The following is a 22,596-nucleotide window of genomic DNA, read 5'->3' as shown; positions in this document are numbered from 1 at the left end:
GTTAGGAACAGAAACGTTCGTTTTTCACTATTTTTGGAAATTCAACCAACAAAGGAATGAAAATTTTCAACAAAATATTTCCTTGCATTAAAAAAGCTAAGTCTATGAAACATGACATTTCACTTCTCGTTTAGATGTAAAAAAATATATGTTAGGAGATGGAAGATTCTATGGAAAAATCACCAAAAGAACGCAACAGACATGATTAACGGGAACACTGGACTCCAGCTACCAGAATCGCTTTTTGCTCAGAAATACATTCGCAAAAGACCATGCTTATGTGGCCCTAATTAGCGTGAAAAGTGTTGCAATTTGTTAACAACATAAAAATTCGATTAAAGAAAAACAAGAAGATCTGTGAAGACCATACATCTATGCGAGTAAAGCAGCGGGCCTTAAGCTAGTGAGTATGTAAACAAGTAGTGTCTGTTGTGTCGAAAGTGGGAAGGAAAGGAAATGGGTGCGCGAGAAACCCGTGTCATCCATTAAGCTGGTCGTAGGTTGTGTTCCAAAAATGAACAGCATAGAGACAGAAGTGATGACACTTTCTGCAGGACCTGACCATCATTTTGCAAGACAGTCCTCAAGCACGTACAGTGCAACCTGTTACTGATTTGTTTGACTGGTGGGGCTGCACTCCCATGACGTAAGCCCTCGTAAGTTCAACTCGATTTCTAAACTATAGGAAACACTTCAAACATTCGCTTCAGAACTGCTACAAATTCATCGGGCAATAGACTGCGCCTCTCGAACTGTCAACACAACTGGCACTGCTAAGAGTATCCTACGTCTTCCACATCGCTGGCAACTGGTAACACAAAATGCTCCTGACTACTTTGAAGGTCAGTACAAACACGTATCTATTTTGTTCGAGCCTAAAGAAATAGTTGCCACTACCAAAGGTCCAGCCCTCGTATATACGAATAGTGTCTACTTCATACACAAAGGTTTACTGAGAGTACGATGCTGTTTCGGAACACACCACCCAGCGAACATTTTTGAACGTAGGCGACCCTTATGTGTTCCAGTTTTGACCCAACGGCATCGTCACACCGTAGCTGTGAGCACAGGATCTTCGAGCTCGGACTGTGGATCCATGTGGAGGCAACCTGTGGGATCAATAACGTTCACTTCTCACACTAGGTCGATAACAGTATCAGTCGTCCAGGCGAACGGCCTGTTGAAACACGCACAGTGCCACGGACACTGGCATGCTTTGACGGAGACTCATCTGGGCGTCCATGGGACGATTATTAATCAAAACCACCACGACAGTCATGGACTACGTGAACATTGCTACTAACCACCTGCATCTCTTCACACCCGATGTCTCGCATTTAACAGTACGCTCTAAGACCAACACAGGTAAAATACATGTAACTCGCTACCGTCATTGAAAAATATGCTTGTAACTTGATACTGTCATTCAAAAATCCACATTTATATGTCCATTTTTCCCAAAAATGATTCTATAAGTCATTAAAAAGGTAATGATGTCTTCAATCCGAAGATTGTTTTGAACACCGCAGAGCTTTACTAGCTATGCTCGGGTTCGAGAAGGTATGCCATTTTGCCTTCCTACGACCTCTGAACTAACTTACCCGGCCTTGTACCCAGCCAATATAGATGGACCTAAAATTTAACGTCGATTCCGGGCCACAGTGCAACTCAGCATTTTTCACGTCAACAAATATTCCCAGAGGTGAAAGAAGTGGTAAGTGATAGATACAAATCCTAGGATTGACTGTAGTTTTTTCTTCGTCGTTCTTCATCGTTAAATCACTTGTAGTTTTTACCATTAAAACTGCAAACGCAGCTGCCATACAGTTCATTATTTTTATGTAACTATATATGTCTTCATAACCTCAAAAATTTGGTGCCATCATCCTCTCGATTGCTTGAATATATTAGTTGCATGTTGTAGGGTTCTCTGAGAAGTTCTGTTAGAGTGAAGTATTGAATTCTGTTATAGTTTTGTGATACTACGTCTGGTATGAAGGATATGTTAACTTTACCAAACATTTTATTATTTGCCCTTTCAGCAAGAGGGTCAGTACCGCATTGTATCGCGATATCTGTATCACACGATCAAAAGAAAGGACAATTTTTTTTGACGGAGCAGCTGGAAAATAATATATGTAATTCATGCAAATCTTCTGTTTTATTACGACCTTGATGAAATTTTGCACGCTTTACCTTCAAAACAAGAAGAAGATCACTGTTGAAACATATATGTATGTAATGTATAAACGGGTATGGTTACGTCTAAAGGTCTTGGCCGATGTACTTCAAGTTTCTTCACAATCCCTAAAGAACATTTGGGCGAACATAGGCTATGTATTGTTTTAATATAAAGGAGAACTTTGTTAGCACACTGGGCTCACATTCGGGAAGAAGATTCAAACCCGCTTCCGTCCATCCTGATTTATGTTTTCCGTGATTTCTCTAAATTGCTTAAGGCAACTGCCGGGATGGTTCCTTTGAAAGGACACGCCCGACTTCCTTCGCCATCCTTCCCTAGTCAGATGGGACCGATGATCTTACCGTTTGGCCTCCTCCCCCAAATCAACGAATTAACCAATGTTGTTACCAAACATCTCGAAAAGTTCTTGACCGATTTACTTCAAACTTCTTGGCCGATTCAGTTTACTACCGTCAGATGAAACAACGAAGAAACGTAAAGAAACACTAAATGTCTAATAAATGAAATATATCGCGGTAAACTGACTGTAATCCCTATGCGAAAATACGCGTCACAAGATCGCGACACGAGCGAAGGCTGGAGAATTTGAAAGAAAGGCGATTCCATACTCTTATTTATTGATTAGTTGCCGCTGTTACATACGAAATACACCCTAGAAAATTATTTAAATTCCACAGTGCCGTACAAACGCTAAGGAAGGTCGGGATATACTACCAACAAGTCGCTAGACCGCGGGCCGATCAAAAGGTCGAACAGAGCCCGAGTTTTCTCGAACTGTGATGTAAACTGTTCGAGCATTTCGAGTCGTTTTCAAACACAGCCCTGCAGTATTGAAGATTACTTTTGACACCATGTCCTTTGAGTGATGTTTGAAGAGTTTTCCATTCTCAGTAGTGTTTTCGATGCTCAGAGCTTTTTTCATGCTTCGGTAACAAATGGTTCATATGGCTCTAAGCACTATGGGATTGAACATCTGAGGTGATCAGTCCCGTAGACTTAGAACTACTCTAGGCGCGCAGTCCGAAACCGTGCGACTGCTACGGTCGCAGGTTCGAATCCTGCCTCGGGCATGGATGTGTGTGATGTCCTTAGGTTAGTTAGGTTTAAGTAGTTCTAAGTTCTAGGGGACTGATGACCACAGCTGTTAAGTCCCATAGTGCTCAGAGCCATTTGAACCATTTTTGAACTTAGAACTACTTAAACCTAACTAATATAAGGACATCACACACATCCATGCCCGAGGCAGGATTCGAACCTGCGACCGCAGCAGCAGCGCGGTTCCGGACTGAAGAGCCTAGAACCGCTCGGCCACAGCGGCCGGCACCATTGGTAACAACTTGTTAGGTCATAGAATTAAGGCTTTCATGACCGGATGATATAGATGCTGGTAAGACTTTCGAAATATCAGGAACAGAATAGTTCCTTCGACCACGACCTCACATCACGAAAGGTTTACCAGCAACTTGTAAAGTTTTTGTCGGGTTGGTCTTTTTCTAAAAAAATCCAAGTTTACTCTGATTTGATTTAAAGTGCTATAAGGTATGAGTATCAACATGGCAAAAGGCCAGTCGCTTTGTGTGGCAGATATTAAGCATCCGGGCAATACTGGGCATTGCAGCTAGTTAATGTTTGTTGGAAACGACACAAATCCTTAAGACAGAAACTGGTAGTAGATAATACTTTTATTTCTCAAATTCAGAATACGATGAACATATAACTGACAGACATTGCTTTCTTATGCGCAAGTAAGTTCTGAACTTGCTGTGAAGACTATTTCTCAGGAGGAGCTGATTCATAAGGTGTTCCTTATAGTAATAATTTCCGAAATATTGATTCTATCCTCTATTAAGATGAGTTGACCCTGTTAATTTGTCAGTCCTGTCAGAAATATAAATTGTTTCTCACAGAGTATATTTTATGTACGAAGTGCACCGGTATATAAATTCTATTGCACATTATCAAAGAACAGGTTTTGAAAAATTAGGTGGTCGACAGTCCATTACTATGCTTTTAGCTCCGTTTTGTGAAGAGGCTTCATTACAGCGTATTTACGTCTGCCTGGGAAACTACCACTACGAAGAGATTTATGACCTAAGTAACTTAATATCTGAAGGCAGTGACTTTTAACCTCCTCTGGTACAGGCTGCAGCCCGGGGACCCATGGTAGTGACCTCACATATTTCCCGGCGGAACGCGTTTACGGACTCGCCGACGTGCGTCTGTAGCGAGAACACGCTGCGTGGCAGAATAGCGCCGCACAAGTTTCCCCACATAGTTCAGTGGCGCCAGCTTTCCCCGCCGGGCCGCCACTGACATACGTCACCCACATCCGAGCTATCCAGTTCCGCAATGCGCTGCTAATTAGAACCAGAGGCCTGTGACTCAGGGCCGTCACAATCCCTTCCATAAGGCGCCGTACACCGCACGGCCACTCTGTGTTCCTTTGTGGGGAAATCCTGCACAGGTGTTCGCCGACCGGTTTGTCTCTAGGACTGCGTACACATCACTAGTTGTCCCTCATACGGAAGGGCTGATTATGGCCGTAATGTGTGGAGGGAACGAATACTCCGCAGTGAAAATTTGCGCGTTTGAAAACAATAGTTTCAATTTTTTTGTAAGCAGCGAGTAACGTAAATTATGTAATTGGTGAATACAACGTATAATTTTAATCTCTAACCTGTGGTCTAAACCAAACTGTTTCAATTAATATACTGAAGTGTAGCAAGCAAACTGGGCTCAGCTGTCTTTGAGGTAGATTGTCCCTTCGTGGTTTGTTGTAATAATCTACGTCTACATTTACATATGTATAGTACCAAACCAAAGTTCAGGTCAGACCGACCGTCATGTCGTCCTCTGACAGTGACGTCATTTTGATGCGGCATGGAGGGTCCTGGGATCAGCTGACAGCTCTTCCGGTTGTTGTCGGCTTACTTTAGCTGTGAATGCGCTATTTCTCAACCGAGTAGCTCATCAGTTAGCATCACGAGGCTGAGTGTACCCCGTTCGAATCAACACCAAGAAAATAATCCCTGGCAGTACCGGGAATCGAAACCGAGTCCTCCGCAAAGCAGTCAGACATGCTCACCATTGAGCCTCTGGGGCGGACTTATGTGTACTCTGCAAGCCACATTACGGTGTGTGGTGGAGGACACTTCGGGTACCACTATCTTTCTCCCCTCTCCACTGATTCACCCACAAAAGGTCCTTGGGCAGAAAACACTGAGGTGATTAAAGTCATGAGGTACCTCCTAATATCGTGTCGGACCTCCTTTTGCCTGGTATAGTGCAGAAACTTAACGTGGCATTAAGTCAACAAGTTGTTGGAATTCCCCTGCAGAAATACTGAGTAATGCTGTCTCTACAGCCGTCCATAACTGTGAAAGTGTTGCTGGTGCAGGATTTTGTGCACGAACTGATCTCTGGATTACGTCCCACGAATGTTCGATGGAATTCATGATGGGCGATCTGTGTGCATAATAATTCGCTCGGGGTGTCCAAAATATATCTTCAAACTAATCGCAAACAATTGTGGCTCAGTGATACGGTGCAAAGTCCTCCATAAAAATTCCATCGTTTTTTGCGAATAAGAAGTCCTTGAACGATTGCAAATGGTCTCCAGGTAGCTGAACATTACCATTTCCTTATTTGTATATGGTGTCTGTTCTTTCGGACATGTACGAAAGAACAGACACCTTATCCAAATAAGTATATAGTGCTGGCAATACCGGCCATGACCTTCTTCTTCTGTGCGGATGCACACATATTCCCCGAACTCTTACGGGGCTTGGTAAGAATGTCTTCCACGAGTAATGAGTGTGTTGGGGTGGGACACTACGAATGCAGTGTGTGGACATACAAGGTGAGAATGTGGGTCTCGCGAGAGGCGTGCGCGAGATAGACCCTGCAGTCGCACTATCCTCTGTGCCCTCGATGGCTCAGATGGCCGGCACGGTAGCTCAGCGTGTTCGTGTGACTGAGTAAAGGAATCAACGATCACCTTGAACGGATGTCTCGTGACGTCCGTCCAGACCAAACGCAACGAACAATACCGACAAAGTGAAAAAAAAAGATGGATAGACGGTCTGCCATGTAAGCAGGAGATCCCGGGTTCGAGTCCCGGTCGGGGCACGCATTTTCACCTGTCCCCGTTGATATATATCAAGGTCCGTCAGCAGCTGAAGGTATTAAATTAATTCTAATTTCGTTCTAGACGGCTGCAGGTCATCAATGGTGTAGTCCTGGCAATACCGGCCATGACCTCCTTCTTCTGTGCGGAAGCACACATATTCCCCGAACTCTTACGGGACTTGGTAATAATGTCTTCCACGAGTAATGAGTGTGTTGGGGTGGGACACTACGAATGTAGTGTGTAGACATACAAGGTGAGAATGTGGGTCTCGCGGGAGGCGTGTGCGAGTTACTCCCTGCAGTCGCACTATCCTCTGTGACCTCGGTGGCTTAGATGGATAGAGCCTTTGCCATGTAAGCAGGAGATTCCGGATTCGAGTCCCAGACGGGGCACACATTTTCACCTGTCCCCGTTGATATACACTCCTGGAAATTGAAATAAGAACACCGTGAATTCATTGTCCCAGGAAGGGGAAACTTTATTGACACATTCCTGGGGTCAGATACATCACATGATCACACTGACAGAACCACAGGCACATAGACACAGGCAACAGAGCATGCACAATGTCGGCACTAGTACAGTGTACATCCACCTTTCGCAGCAATGCAGGCTGCTATTCTCCCATGGAGACGATCGTAGAGATGCTGGATGTAGTCCTGTGGAACGGCTTGCCATGCCATTTCCACCTGGCGCCTCAGTTGGACCAGCGTTCGTGCTGGACGTGCAGACCGCGTGAGACGACGCTTCATCCAGTCCCAAACATGCTCAATGGGGGACAGATCCGGAGATCTTGCTGGCCAGGGTAGTTGACTTACACCTTCTAGAGCACGTTGGGTGGCACGGGATACATGCGGACGTGCAGTGTCCTGTTGGAACAGCAAGTTCCCTTGCCGGTCTAGGAATGGTAGAACGATGGGTTCGATGACGGTTTGGATGTACCGTGCACTATTCAGTGTCCCCTCGACGATCACCAGTGGTGTACGGCCAGTGTAGGAGATCGCTCCCCACACCATGATGCCGGGTGTTGGCCCTGTGTGCCTCGGTCGTATGCAGTCCTGATTGTGGCGCTCACCTGCACGGCGCCAAACACGCATACGACCATCATTGGCACCAAGGCAGAAGCGACTCTCATCGCTGAAGACGACACGTCTCCATTCGTCCCTCCATTCACGCCTGTCGCGACACCACTGGAGGCGGGCTGCACGATGTTGGGGCGTGAGCGGAAGACGGCCTAACGGTGTGCGGGACCGTAGCCCAGCTTCATGGAGACGGTTGCGAATGGTCCTCGCCGATACCCCAGGAGCAACAGTGTCCCTAATTTGCTGGGAAGTGGCGGTGCGGTCCCCTACGGCACTGCGTAGGATCCTACGGTCTTGGCGTGCATCCGTGCGTCGCTGCGGTCCGGTTCCAGGTCGACGGGCACGTGCACCTTCCGCCGACCACTGGCGACAACATCGATGTACTGTGGAGACCTCACGCCCCACGTGTTGAGCAATTCGGCGGTACGTCCACCCGGCCTCCCGCATGCCCACTATACGCCCTCGCTCAAAGTCCGTCAGCTGCACATACGGTTCACGTCCACGCTGTCGCGGCATGCTACCAGTGTTAGAGACTGCGATGGAGCTCCGTATGCCACGGCAAACTGGCTGACACTGACGGCGGCGGTGCACAAATGCTGCGCAGCTAGCGCCATTCGACGGCCAACACCGCGGTTCCTGGTGTGTCCGCTGTGCCGTGCGTGTGATCATTGCTTGTACAGCCCTCTCGCAGTGTCCGGAGCAAGTATGGTGGGTCTGACACACCGGTGTCAATGTGTTCTTTTTTCCATTTCCAGGAGTGTATATCAACGCCCGTCAGCAGCTGAAGGTATTAAATCAATTCTAATTACCATTTCCAGTCAGTGATCGGTTCAGTTGGACCACAGTCCACGTCATGTAAACACAGCCTACATCATTATGGAACCACCACCAGCTTGCGAAGTGCCCTCTTAACGACTTGGGTCTGTGCCACACTCGAACCCTTCCATCAGGTCTTACCAACTGAAGTCGGGACACTTCTGACCAGGAACCTGTTTTCCAATCGTCTAGGGTCCAATCGATGTGGTCACTAGCCCAGGAGAGGACCGCAGGCTATGTCGTCCTGTTATCAAAGCCACTCACATTAAGTCGTCTGCTGCCACAGCCCATTAACGCAAAATCTCGCCGTATTGTCCCAATGGATACGTTCGTCGTACGTCCCTCATTGATTTTTTTACGCAGTGTTGCTTGTCTATCGACACTGAGAACTCTGCGCAAACGCCGCTGCTCTCATTCGTTAAGTGAAGGCCGGCGATCACTGTGTTGTTCGTGGTGAGAGGTAATGCCTGAAATTTGGTATTATTAGTACACTATTGAGTTCCCTTACGGTTTCCATGCATCTAGCTCCAACCACCATTCCGCGTTCAAACGCTGTTAATTGCCGTCGTGCCAGCCATAATCACGACAGAAACCTTTTTCACACCTAACACCTGAGTACAAATGACAGCTCCGCCAATGTAATGCCCTTTTATACCTTGTTTACGCAATACTACCGCCATCTATATATGTGCATATCGCTATCCAATGACTTGTCACTTCAGAGTAATTGTCGGTAAATCTCCGAGTTAGATCTAATTTTTGTATTTTCTCGCTCGTTATGGTCGTTTCGTAGGACATATGCGGAAGAAAGTAATGTGTTGCCCAACCCCAAGGAACTCAGTGTCTCGGTATTTTCCCTTGATGCACAATGCCTTTTTTGTGGCGTCTGTCACTGTAGTTTTTTGAGCATCTCTGTAACGCTCTCGCATCGGCTAAACTACCTTCGTACATCTGTAACACTCTCGCGCTGACTAATCGATCCCGTGGCTAAGTGTGCCGCTCTCCTATAGGTCTTCTCTATTTCACCTACTCATCTAACCTGACATGGGCCTCAGACTCATGAGCAATACTCGAGAACCAGTCGAACAAGTGTTTTGTAAGCTAATTCTGTTGTGGATGCTTTACATTTCCTCAAGTTTCTTCTAACGATTCTCATCCTGGCATCTGCTTTGCCTGCAGTTTGTTTTATTTGGCCATTCTGCATAAGGTGGCTGTCGATGGAGCTAGGTATTTTACGAAAGTCACTGTTTCCAGTGATTTGTCTTCAGTAGTGTAATCGTACATTAATGGGTTTCGTCACCAATTTATGCTCACTACGTTACATTTATTTACGCTCAGGGTCAACTGCCAGTCCCTGTCCTACTCATCGATCCTCTGCAGGTGTTTCTATAATTCCCTACAGTCTTCTGGCGTTGCTGCCTTCTTATAGCCAACATCATCATCTGTAGCCAGCTTCATGGAGCTTTGTCGTTATCCACCAGATCAATTACACTACTGGCCATTAAAATTGCTACACCACGAAGATGATGTGTTATAGACGCGAAATTTTACCGACAGGAAGAAGATGCTGTGATATGCAAATGATTAGCTTCTCAGAGCATTCACACAAGGTTGGCGCCGGTGGCGACACCTACAGCGTGCTGACATGAGGAAAGTTTCCAACCGATTTCTCATACCCAAACAACAGTTGGCCGGCGTTGCCTGGTGAAACGTTGTTGTGATGCCTCGTGTAAGGAGGAGAAATGCGTACCATCACGTCTCCGACTTTGATAAAGGTCGGATTGTAGCCAATCGCGATTGCGGTTTATCGTATCGCGACATTGCTGCTCGCGTTGGTCCAGATCCAATGACTGTTAGCAGAATAAGGAATCGGTGGGTTCAGGAGGGTAATACGGAACGCCGTGCTGGATCCCAACGGCCTCGAATCGCTAGCAGTCGAGATGGCAGGCATCTTATCCGCATGGCTGTAACGGATCGTGCAGCCACGTCTCGATCCCTGAGTCAACAGATGGGAACGTTTGCAAGACAACAACCATCTGCACGAACCGTTCGATGACGTTTGCAGCAGCATGGACTATCAGCTCGGAGACCATGGCTGCGGTTACCCTTGACGCTGCGTCACAGACAGGAGCGCCTGCAATGGTGTACTCAACGATGAATCTAGGTGCAAGAATGGCAAAATGTCATTTTTTTGCATGAATCCAGGTTCTGTTTATAGCATCATGATGGTCACATCCGTGTTTGGCGACATCGCGGTGAACGCATATTGGGAACGTGTATTCGTCATTGCCATACTGGCGTATCACCCTGCGTGATGGTATGAGGTGCCATTGGTTACACGTCTCGGTCACCTCTCGTTCGGATTGACGGCACTTTGAACAGTGGACGTTACATTCCAGATGTGTTGCGACCCGTGGCTCTACCCTTCATTCGATCCCTGTGAAACCCTACATTTCAGCAGGATAATGCACGACCGCATGTTGCAGGTCCTGTACGGGCCTTTCTGGACACAAAAAATGTTCGACTGCTGCCTTGGCCAGCACGTTCTCCAGATCTCTCACCAACTGAAAACGTCTGGCCAGCTGGCTCGTCACAATACGCCAGTCACTACTCTTGATGAACTGTGGTATCGGGTTGAAGCTACATGGGCAGCTGTACCTACACACGCCATCCAAGCTCTGTTTGACTCACTGCCCAGGCGTATCAAGGCCGTTATTACGGCCAGAGGTGGTTGTTCTGGGTACTGATTTCTCAGGATCTATGCACCCAAATTGCGTGAAAATGTGATCACATGTCAGTTCTAGTATAATATATTTGTCCAATGTATGCCAGTTTATCATCTGCGTTTCTTCTTGTTGTAGCAATTTTAATGGTCAGTAGTGTATATACTCTATAAACAGTGACTGTCCTATCACGCATCCTTAAGGTACTCCTGAAATTACCTTTACATCTGTAGCTTTTGTTCCGTTAAGAGGAACGATTTGAGTTCTAATTGCAAGGAAGTCCTGAATCCAGACGCAAATCTTGTCCGATATCAAATAAGCACGTGTTTTGCTCTCTAATAGTTAATTGTACTCTTCCCCCCGTTTTTAGTTATTCCTGTAAGGGTCTTCAAGTGTCCCTGTAAGTTACTGTTCGCTTTGATTCTACACTCCTGGAAATTGAAATAAGAACACCGTGAATTCATTGTCCCAGGAAGGGGAAACTTTATTGACACATTCCTGGGGTCAGATACATCACATGATCACACTGACAGAACCACAGGCACATAGACACAGGCAACAGAGCATGCACAATGTCGGCACTAGTACAGTGTATATACACCTTTCGCAGCAATGCAGGCTGCTATTCTCCCATGGAGACGATCGTAGAGATGCTGGATGTAGTCCTGTGGAACGGCTTGCCATGCCATTTCCACCTGGCACCTCAGTTGGACCAGCGTTCGTGCTGGACGTGCAGACCGCGTGAGACGACGCTTCATCCAGTCCCAAACATGCTCAATGGGGGACAGATCCGGAGATCTTGCTGGCCAGGGTAGTTGACTTACACCTTCTAGAGCACGTTGGGTGGCACGGGATACATGCGGACGTGCATTGTCCTGTTGGAACAGCAAGTTCCCTTGCCGGCGTAGGAATGGTAGAACGATGGGTTCGATGACGGTTTGGATGTACCGTGCACTATTCAGTGTCCCCTCGACGATCACCAGTGGTGTACGGCCAGTGTCGGAGATCGCTCCCCACACCATGATGCCGGGTGTTGGCCCTGTGTGCCTCGGTCGTATACAGTCCTGATTGTGGCGCTCACCTGCACGGCGCCAAACACGCATACGACCATCATTGGCACCAAGGCAGAAGCGACTCTCATCGCTGAAGACGACACGTCTCCATTCGTCCCTCCATTCACGCCTGTCGCGACACCACTGGAGGCGGGCTGCACGATGTTGGGGCGTGAGCGGAAGACGGCCTAACGGTGTGCGGGACCGTAGCCCAGCTTCATGGAGACGGTTGCGAATGGTCCTCGCCGATACCCCAGGAGCAACTGTGTCCCTAATTTGCTGGGAAGTGGTCGTGCGGTCCCCTACGGCACTGCGTAGGATCCTACGGTCTTGGCGTGCATCCGTGCGTCGCTGCGGTCCGGTCCCAGGTCGACGGGCACGTGCACCTTCCGCCGACCACTGGCGACAACATCGATGTACTGTGGAGACCTCACGCCCCACGTGTTGAGCAATTCGGCGGTACGTCCACCCGGCCTCCCGCATGCCCACTATACGCCCTCGCTCAAAGTCCGTCAACTGCACATACGGTTCACGTCCACGCTGTCGCGGCATGCTACCAGTGTTAGAGACTGCGATGGAGCTCCGTATGCCACGGCAAACTGGCTGACACTGACGGCGGCGGTGCACAAATGCTGCGCAGCTAGCGCCACTCGACGGCCAACACCGCAGTTCCTGGTGTGTCCGCTGTGCCGTGCGTGTGATCATTGCTTGTACAGCCCTCTCGCAGTGTCCGGAGCAAGTATGGTGGGTCTGACACACCGGTGTCAATGTGTTCTTTTTTCCATTTCCAGGAGTGTATTTAGCTTCATTATGTTGAACCATCGATGATGAGTACATTATAACGAAGCAGTCTCGTTCAGCTTTACTTAGTCCGCGGAATGAATCTTTTACTATGCGGCGAGGCTGACGTTGTTGTAAGACTGCCTGACACATTAAAATTGTATGCCGTAGTGAGACTGGTGCTGACACTCTTGCACTACCACCTTGCCACCTCATACGGATGATATGCTTCCTTGTTGTTCACAAGTTTCATTATTTTTAGAGGGATAAACTAACGCTACGGTGTTCATCTTTGGTACGGTAGTGTAGAAGGCGTCACGAAATATACTAATAGTTTCGCATTTCTATCCATGTCGTCCATGCTCGCTAATCTTTAGGTTCCCTCTGGAAGTTGGACGTAAATGTGCATCCGCACTTGAGCTTGCGGATTCATTGCCCACTGAGGCGAATCAGTTATATGAATGCGTGGCGTCTGTTCTTCTGGACTTGTTGATACATGTAACACTCTACACAGACCATATTCTGATAAGTACTCCCTTACGGGAAGAACACTTAGATATTATCTGCCGAGTGCTAGGAGCTTTTAGAAGAGATGGAATCACAGTCAACTTGGATACATCAGAGCTCGTTAAGTCTCAGATTAAGTTCCTTGGACAGGTAATTTTTGGCGCGGAACTGACCCAACGAAAATGGAAGCAGTGAGAAATGATCCAGCACCAAAGTGTCATAAAAAATGAAATCTTTTCTCGGCTTCTGCAACTTCTATCGTCGTTTAGTTCCTCGATGTTATCTGCCTGCACCTATACTTTTCGAACTTCTATAGGGTACTTGATGGAAATGGAATAAGGAACATCAAGAAGCGATTGAGTTAATTAAGAGACAACTGTGTGAGGCATCAATACTTCATCATCCTGATTTGAGCGAAAACTTCCATCTCGATACTGAATCTAGTGATCATGCACTGCATGCAGAATAGTAACAGTTAAATGAAGTTAACAGAGCCACTGAACATCGTGCTGTCGCATTCGCGAGTTACAGACTTACTGACTGGGAAAGAAAATATATAGGCACGGAAAGAGAAGCACTTGTCATTGCACTGAATTGTTACTAAATTGCAAACTAATGCACAACAGACTAAGCCGCTGAGTGTAGCACTTCAGGAGTATTATTTAGAGATTTAGTATATACATGTTGAATCGGATGCTCTTTCAAGACTGTCAGAGGAATTCGAATCCATTCGTGTTGCGCATCCCAGCAGAAGGAAGTGAGAATTCAGTTCATGATATCTGTAGAACGCGAACGTTTTGTACGAAAATTCTTACGTAACATCAGACGTGAGCAGGAGGTGCGTGAATTCTTAAAATGATTACAGAAAAAATATGACATTCCTGGCACAGAGGCTGCTGACAAGATACCCCTGTATTATTTAAAACGTGACGATGTGTTATGGAGGAGAACTAACGTGAATTCAAATAATTAGAGGATGTAGAAGAACTAACAAAGTATGTTTACATTAGCTACATTCACTTTGAGCTGTGAAAGTGTATGCTGAAGATGCAAGAGAATGTTATTTTCATCAACATGGTTCAGAAAGTCAGATCAATACAGATGCCTTGTAATCTGTGTCAGAAGACTAAAGGATCTACTGTTCAGCATAAAGGCTTCATGCACAGCATTATACCACAGAAACCTGGATAAATCTCATATCTAGTCCTGTGCGGGCCTTTGCCTCGATCTAAGGGAAACTTCACCCAAATTGTGGTTATTATGGACGTATTTTAAAAATTTATACGACTCCACCCACTCAGAAAAGCCAACAAACAACAAAATTAGAATTAGAAAACTGAAAGAGGAGCGTTTCGTCAATATAGTCAAGCCAGATAGCATTTTGTCACATAACGGTCCGCAGTTTCGTTCGAATCTATAGACAGATTTTAAGCAGCGAGAAGGAATTCGACACACTGTGATGTGTCAAAGTCCTCAGAGCGGATTATGCGTGAATTTGGACGTCTATTCCATGCGTACAGTGGAAAAAAGCAAAAGAAATGGATTGAAAGATTAGGCGGTTTTAAACAGACTGATCAATAGTTAGTATCATGATTTAACAGGATTACCACCATGCACCGTTGTTTTGGTAAGAAACCTTAAAATATTTTCAATGAATACATTAATTTTTCACGGGAGAATGTGATAATGCAGGAAAACGACTTAAAATCGCGTCAGAGATGATGTCAGAAAGAACAGAAGAGAGGATAGTTGCACATGATAAAATAGTAAAGCCAGTTGCGTATAAAGTAGATGACTTGATCCTAATCCGAATGCATACGAAATCATCTAGCATGTCTAAAGAAATAATGAAGTTTAATCACTACTATCATGGACCATTCAAAATTGGGAACATCGTTCACCCCAATTCTTTTGAAGTGGAGATGACAAAATCTGGAAAAATCACAGCCTTCAACATGCAAAAAACATAAAGTTGTAGTGAATTGTAGTTTTTAGCCGCAGTGAGTTACGTGCTGTGTGACATTTTTCAAACAGTGTGTCGCCTAACCGCTCGAGTCGCTGCAGGCTGCTGCAGATAACAACAGTAGGGCGTGTAGTGTGTGTGTTGTTTACGTGCAGGGAGACAAGAACGTGGTGCAATACGCACGCATCGTGACTGTGTTATGTTGTCAGTGCTGCCGTTAAAAAAAATCCTGTGCATTCATGTTGACGAACTGTCCAATGGAACGCCGTTGGGGTGGCGCGCAGAACTATGGAAGGCTGACGAATGACTTTGTTTGTCAACAAGCTAAGATGTATGACGAAGCAGTGACGCTGGAGATATTTCGCTGTTCCAACTACTGTAACATGATCGTCGGTCCCATACGGCGTCGATGCCGTAGCCCATTACTTCGAGAAACCACATAATTGCATGCGAATTACAACTAAGCATTTTGAATGGTTTTAAAAAAGCAAAACACCCAGTGAAGTGTTTATGACGATTTAATGCGATCTTTAGTCCCCAGCGGCGACAATGTAACAACGTGTCAAGTACGGCTTAACAAGTACGTGGGGAGCAAAAGCAGACAGCCTAATGAAATGGTTAACATCAGTTCTGTGAAGTGCAATAACTAACAGTGTCTCATAATGAGCAATATGATTAAATTTTTGTCAGGTGTATCACAATGGATGATCATGCCAAGTTATGTGCAAAAGTGTCACTTCTGCTGGGTGAGTAGATTGCACACTGTGTGCTAAGGTAGTTAATTTCTTTTATCGTATGACAGTTTTAGACGAATATCTGCCTTTATATATGACACTAATATGCCTTTATAGGGTAATAACATAAACATTTGCTAGTGTGAAATTTCCTTTGAGGTGTGACAGTACCGTAAGTAACAATTATTCGTGTTTATACTTACTTATTTGCAACAATGCATTTCTTATAAATCTAGCATGTACACAGCCTCTACACTTGCTCAATAGGCATATTCTAGTGTTGTTACGTCAATATTTTACTCAATTCTAACATCTGTTTACTTGAATCATTTTATCTGTATCTACTCTCATTAATGTAAACGGTGTTATTTCTCATACCATTTTAATTTTATTATAGTGTATGCGGTAAACCGTGAACTTTAATGCATCAATGAAAATGAGTAATACGACTTGCTAATTAGATATAGTTACAGCACCGTTTGTTACTTATGTACAGGATACTTGGTCTTCGTTTGATAATTTGTTAACTAAGACAAATGATTTTGTAGTGAAATATAGGTTTGAACAAATCGTCTAATATTTTTTGTACTGCTAATTTCATTCATAAGCATGCTTTTGTACTTTGATGTCATATGGGTTAGCTATGACGGACATACGCAGAGTATATGCCCCATGTGAGAGACATAAGTAATAGTTACAAGAATGCAAATTTTGCTCTAATTAACATTATTTTTGTCATATGACTTACTGTTTTTTCATATTCTGAAAATGAGTTGTTCTCATAATTTCTAGTATCATCTCTGATGAGAATTAATGCTGTAACAGTGCATACTTGTGTCGTTATTAAACAATTAGTCAATGATATTAACAATAAAAATCATTAATATTTTCATTGCACTTAGCATGAAACTAGTTCATACGAACTGATACTCATCTGTGACACTAATTATTATTTCATTAAGGGTAATTACCTAATGAGATTTGTTAGCAGAAATTTTTCTTTAATTTTTGAAAGTTTTGTCTTTTTCTCTTGTTATTAACTTTCAATACAAACGTTGTGTTGCCACTAAATTCAGAATATTAAAAGTTAAAGTTTTAATTTTGGTATGGATATGTAACGGAACAGTATTCTTACAAGTTGGTATATAACATCGCTGACGCCAACAATGCGCAATGGAGCGCGTGGCGTACAAAGATGAGTTGTGAATTAGATTTGATGTGGGTAAGAGCAGTTGTCAGCTAGCTGTGGTGCAGCAAGACGGCTCTAGTTTATGACGCACCGTGTCGCAAAGTAAAGTGTAAGGTCTAATGTGAAGCTGATTTCAAGTGAATTTGTATGAATTAATGGTATTTCACCTTTATGGTGTTACTGATTTGGTTAGATAGGTAACCTGATTCATCATAATTAAGATTATTGCTCAACAAAGGTAAGCATCATAGTCGTCAGAAATAAAATAAAATCATGGTAGATATAACACTGTCATTATCGGTGGAGATGGGCAGAACGAGGTTATAATCTGTTTTTAAAAATTGATATAAACTGATGGCAAGCACCTGAAAATAAGCCCTCAAGGTTCGAAATGCATGTGCATAGAAATAAAAATCACGATTAGTTACTGAAGAGTGTATGTTTTCTTGTTTTAATCAAATAATGCAGTCACGACGACAACATGTACAACAATGCACAATATCAAGATGCATTTTTGTGCTGGCTATATTTGGGCGGATTGAGATACCTGTACACATACAGTAGGTACGGTGGCTATTGCTATCAAATATATAGGCTTGAACCTCTCAAATGGTTCAAATGGCTCTGAGCACTATGGGACATAACAAACTGAGGTCATCAGTCCCCTAGAACTTAGAACTACTTAAACCTAACTAACCTAAGCACATTACACACATCCATGCCCGAGGCAGGATTCGAACCTGCGACCGTAGCAGTCCCGCAGTTCCGGACTGAAGCGCCTAGAACCGCACGGCCACCGCGGCCGGCTGAACCTCTCACACAAGAAGGTAAGAAAGTAGAGCTTTTTTGAACAAAGGATAACGCCATTTCTTCCAGACAGCAGGACAAACTGCAATTACATCAACTGTAAATCAATTCCATGCACACAACGACGCCTCCCAGACGCCACTCTCTACGTCTTTGACACGATACTGTAAAGTTTTCAACATAGGAGTGCGGCAAATGGATTCCAGAGACTGTAGAACAGCTGGAGAGAGACGTGTGTGGTACACTGAGTGAGAAAAAAGGTACTCACCACGCTTGGCCCGGCGGTCGAGCAGCAGCACGAACTTCTGCATGGAGCCTGGGAAGTCCACGGCTAGCAGCGTCTCGATGGAGCCGCGCGACCTCTTGCGGGGGCGTATGTGCTTCAGGCTGATCACCAGGTTGTCGCTCTTCACGACCTCCGTCAGCTGCCGCGTCGCCTCTGTAACACCAAAGCACGCCTGTCGTCAGGCCGGGAGACACACAAAGGCGCAGCCGCAGAGTCGTCCACCATCACAAACAGCAGGTCACCGATTTTGCTCATCCTTCACAATGATGTGGTACATACTTGGAATTAACAAATACTGCTTTATAACGATGAACCTGTCAAGCGCTTTCCATAAATTCTCCTCACGGGAGCTGCAGCTGCCGAAGAGCTACAGTACGAGGTGCATTCAAGTTCTAACGCCTCCGATTTTTTTTCTAATTAACTACCCACCAGAAATCGATGAAACTGGCGTTACTTCTCGACGTAATCGCCCTGCAGACGTACACATTTTTCACAACGCTGACGCCATGATTCCGTGGCAGCGGCGAAGGTTTCTTTAGGAGTGTTTTGACCACTGGAAAATCACTGAGGCAATAGCAGCACGGCTGGTGAATGTGCGGCCACGGAGAGTGTCTTTCATTGTTGGAAAAAGCCAAAAGTCACTAGGAGCCAGGTCAGGTGAGTAGGGAGCATGAGGAATCACTTCAAAGTTGTTATCACGAAGAAACTGTTGCGTAACGTTAGCTCGATGTGCGGGTGCGTTGTCTTGGTGAAACAGCACACGCGCAGCCCTTCCCGGACGTTTTTGTTGCAGTGCAGGAAGGACTTTGTTCTTCAAAACATTTTCGTAGGATGCACCTGTTACCGAAGTGCCCTTTGGAACGCAATGGGTAAGGATTACGCTCTCGCTGTCCCAGAACATGGACACCATCATTTTTTCAGCACTGGCGGTTATCCGAAATTTTTTTGGTGGTGGTGAATCTGTGTGCTTCCATTGAACTGACTGGCGCTTTGTTTCTGGATTGAAAAATGGCATCCACGTCTCATCCATTGTCACAACCGACGAAAAGAAAGTCCCATTCATGCTGTCGTTGCGCGTCAACATTGCTTGGCAACATGGCACACGAGCAGCCATGTGGTCGTCCGTCAGCATTCGTGGCACCCACCTGGATGACACTTTTCGCATTTTCAGGTCGTCATGCAGGATTGTGTGCACAGAACCCACAGAAATGCCAACTCTGGAGGCGATCTGTTCAACAGTCATTCGGCGATCCCCCAAAACAATTCTCTCCACTTTCTCGATCATGTCGTCAGACCAGCTTGTGGGAGCCCGAGGTTTTTTAGGTTTGTTGTCACACGATGTTCTGCCTTCATTAAACTGTCGCACCCACGAACGCACTTTCGACACATCCATAACTCCATCACCACATGTCTCTTTCAACTGTCGATGAAGTTCAATTGGTTTCACACCACACAAATTCAGAAAACGAATGATTGCACGCTGTTCAAGTAAGGAAAACGTCGCCATTTTAAATATTTAAAACAGTTCTCATTCCCGCCGCTGGCGGTAAAATTCCATCTGCCGTACGATGCTGCCATCTCTGGGACGTATTGACAATGAACGCAGCCTCATTTTAAAACAATGTGCATGTTTCTATCTCTTTCCAGTCCGGAGAAAATAATCGGAGGCCTTAGAACTTGAATGCACCTCGTAGCGCAACCGGCTAAGCTGGTGGACTAAAAGTCTGCAATGTATTTCATTCGAGACTTCCTGGCAGATTAAAACTGTGTGCCAGACCGAGACTCGAACTCAGGACCTTTGCCTTTCGCGGGCAGGTGCTCTACCAACTGTGCTACCCAAGCACGACTCACGCTCCGTACTCACAGCTTCACTTCTGCCAGTACCTCGTCTCCTACCTTCCAAACTTTACAGAAACTCTCCTGTTGGTAGAGCACTTGCCCGCGAAAGGCAAAGTTCCCGAGTTCGAGTCTCGGTCCGGCACACAGTTTTAATCTGCCAGGAAGTTTCATATCAGCGCACACTCCGCTGTAGAGTGGAAATTTCATTCTAGAAACATCCCCCAGGCTGTGGCTAAGCCATGTCTCCGCAATATCCTTTCTTTCAGGAGTGCTAGTTCTGCAGGTTCGCAGGAGAGCTTCTGTAAAGTTTGGAAGGTAGGAGACGAGGTACTGGCAGAAGTGAAGCTGTGAGGACGGGGCGTGAGTCGTGCTTGGGTAGCTCAGTTGGTAGAGCACTTGCCCGCGGAAGGCAAAGGTCCCGAGTTCGAGTCTCGATCCGGCACACAGTTTTAATCTGCCAGGAAGTTTCATATCAGCGCACACTCCGCTGTAGAGTGAAAATTTCATTCTATTTCATTCGAGTTACGTCATTATTTTACTAATCTTCTACCAAGCACTTTCAACGCTACAACGAAACATGTAAATATGTTTTTGCGGAAAGGAACAATAATTGTGTTACATTCTTGATGAGGTGTAATAAGTAATCATGATGAAAAGAACATTTATTTATGGATACATCCACGCACCTAACATAAATACGGTGTACGTTATTCAAAGAAGCTATAGCCCATTATAACTTCGCTACAATAAGCGTATTACTTGCATATAAATTCTAGACTACGGTATAACAATAAGGAATTGTGATGAAATTAATTATTTAACGGTAGTCCCGTCAGATCACCGAAGTTAAGCGCTGTCGGGCTGTGCTAGCACATGGATCGGGGACCATCCGGTCTGCCGATAGCTGTTGGCAAGCGGGTGGATCTCAGCCCTTGTAAGACAAATTGAGGAGCTACTTGATGGAGAAGTAGGGGCTCCGGTCTCGTAAACTGACATATTGCCGGGAGAATGGTATGCTGACCACATGCCCCTCACCGGCCGCGGTGGCCGAGCGGTTCCTGGCGCTTCGGTCCGGAACCGCGAGACTGCTACGGTCGCACGTTCGAATCCTGCCTCGGGCATGGATGTGTGTAATGTCCTTAGGTTAGTTAGGTTTAAGTAGTTCTAAGTTCTAGAGGACTGATGACCTCAGATGTCGAGTCCCATAGTGCTCAGAGCCATTTGAACCACATGCCCTTCCATACCCGCATCCAGTGTCGCCTGTAGACTGAGGATGACACGGCGACCGGTCGGTACTGTTGGGCCTTCATGGTCTGTTATTGTGGAGTTTAGTTTTTTGTGATTTCCACTGGATCACAAAGTAGCCGCTATAAAAACTGATACTTGAATCGACAAGGCACGTCTCATTCGGGTGTGTGATTACACGTGTCGCCTCACAACCTGTCAGAATATATGTGAGCCCAGTGTCTGCATATAACATCTTCCACTGGTAGTAACTAGCATTTCTGTGAAACTCTCGCGTCAGCTAAAGGAACTCATGATGAAATGGCCAGCTCTCCTATTGATTTATCCACGATTTTTATCAAAGTTGGTATGGGTTCCAGACTGAGGGACAATATTCAGTAATAGTTCGCATGAGAATGTAGTCAGAGGTTACATTTGGGCATGAATTACACTTTCAAATAAAGAACTTCCAATCAATATCAGTCAGAGATCTACACCAGTCACAGTTTTTGCATGGCATCGTCAGGTCTATGGTCGCCATTTTCACCATTTACCATTTCTCGATGTACGAAGTACAGTCTAAAAGGTATGGAATATAGATTGAGAGTAAACTGAAGAAAGATGAAAATAATGAGAAGCAGCATAAATAACATTAGTGAGAAACTTACTATCAATATTGGAGGCCACGAAGTACACTCCTGGAAATTGAAATAAGAACACCGTGAATTCATTGTCCCAGGAAGGGGAAACTTTATTGACACATTCCTGGGGTCAGATACATCACATGATCACACTGACAGAACCACAGGCATATAGACACAGGCAACAGAGCATGCACAATGTCGGCACTAGTACAGTGTATATCCACCTTTCGCAGCAATGCAGGCTGCTATTCTCCCTTGGAGACGATCGTAGAGATGCTGGATGTAGTCCTGTGGAACGGCTTGCCATGCCATTTCCACCTGGCGCCTCAGTTGGACCAGCGTTCGTGCTGGACGTGCAGACCGCGTGAGACGACGCTTCATCCAGTCCCAAACATGCTCAATGGGGGACAGATCCGGAGATCTTGCTGGCCAGGGTAGTTGACTTACACCTTCTAGAGCACGTTGGGTGGCACGGGATACATGCGGACGTGCGTTGTCCTGTTGGAACAGCAAGTTCCCTTGCCGGTCTAGGAATGGTAGAACGATGGGTTCGATGACGGTTTGGATGTACCGTGCACTATTCAGTGTCCCCTCGACGATCACCATGTAGGAGATCGC

The 22,596-nt window shown here is 45.5% G+C and overlaps 1 protein-coding gene across 1 annotated transcript in view; it reads right to left on the bottom strand.

Moving 5' to 3' along the window:
* LOC126190740 (cartilage oligomeric matrix protein) overlaps window positions 1-22,596 on the bottom strand; it is a 428,170-nt gene that overhangs the window by 242,480 nt on the left and 163,094 nt on the right. The window contains exon 2 of the mRNA XM_049931233.1: window positions 18,254-18,424. Coding sequence (XP_049787190.1) covers window positions 18,254-18,424 — 171 coding nt within the window. The remainder of the gene's footprint in view (window positions 1-18,253; window positions 18,425-22,596) is intronic.

Source organism: Schistocerca cancellata, chromosome 6 (genome assembly GCF_023864275.1).
Source record: "Schistocerca cancellata isolate TAMUIC-IGC-003103 chromosome 6, iqSchCanc2.1, whole genome shotgun sequence".
NCBI classification, from domain to species: domain Eukaryota; kingdom Metazoa; phylum Arthropoda; class Insecta; order Orthoptera; family Acrididae; genus Schistocerca; species Schistocerca cancellata.
The sequence above is the reverse complement of the archived record's forward strand: the minus strand, read 5'-3'. Positions and strand labels throughout refer to the sequence as shown.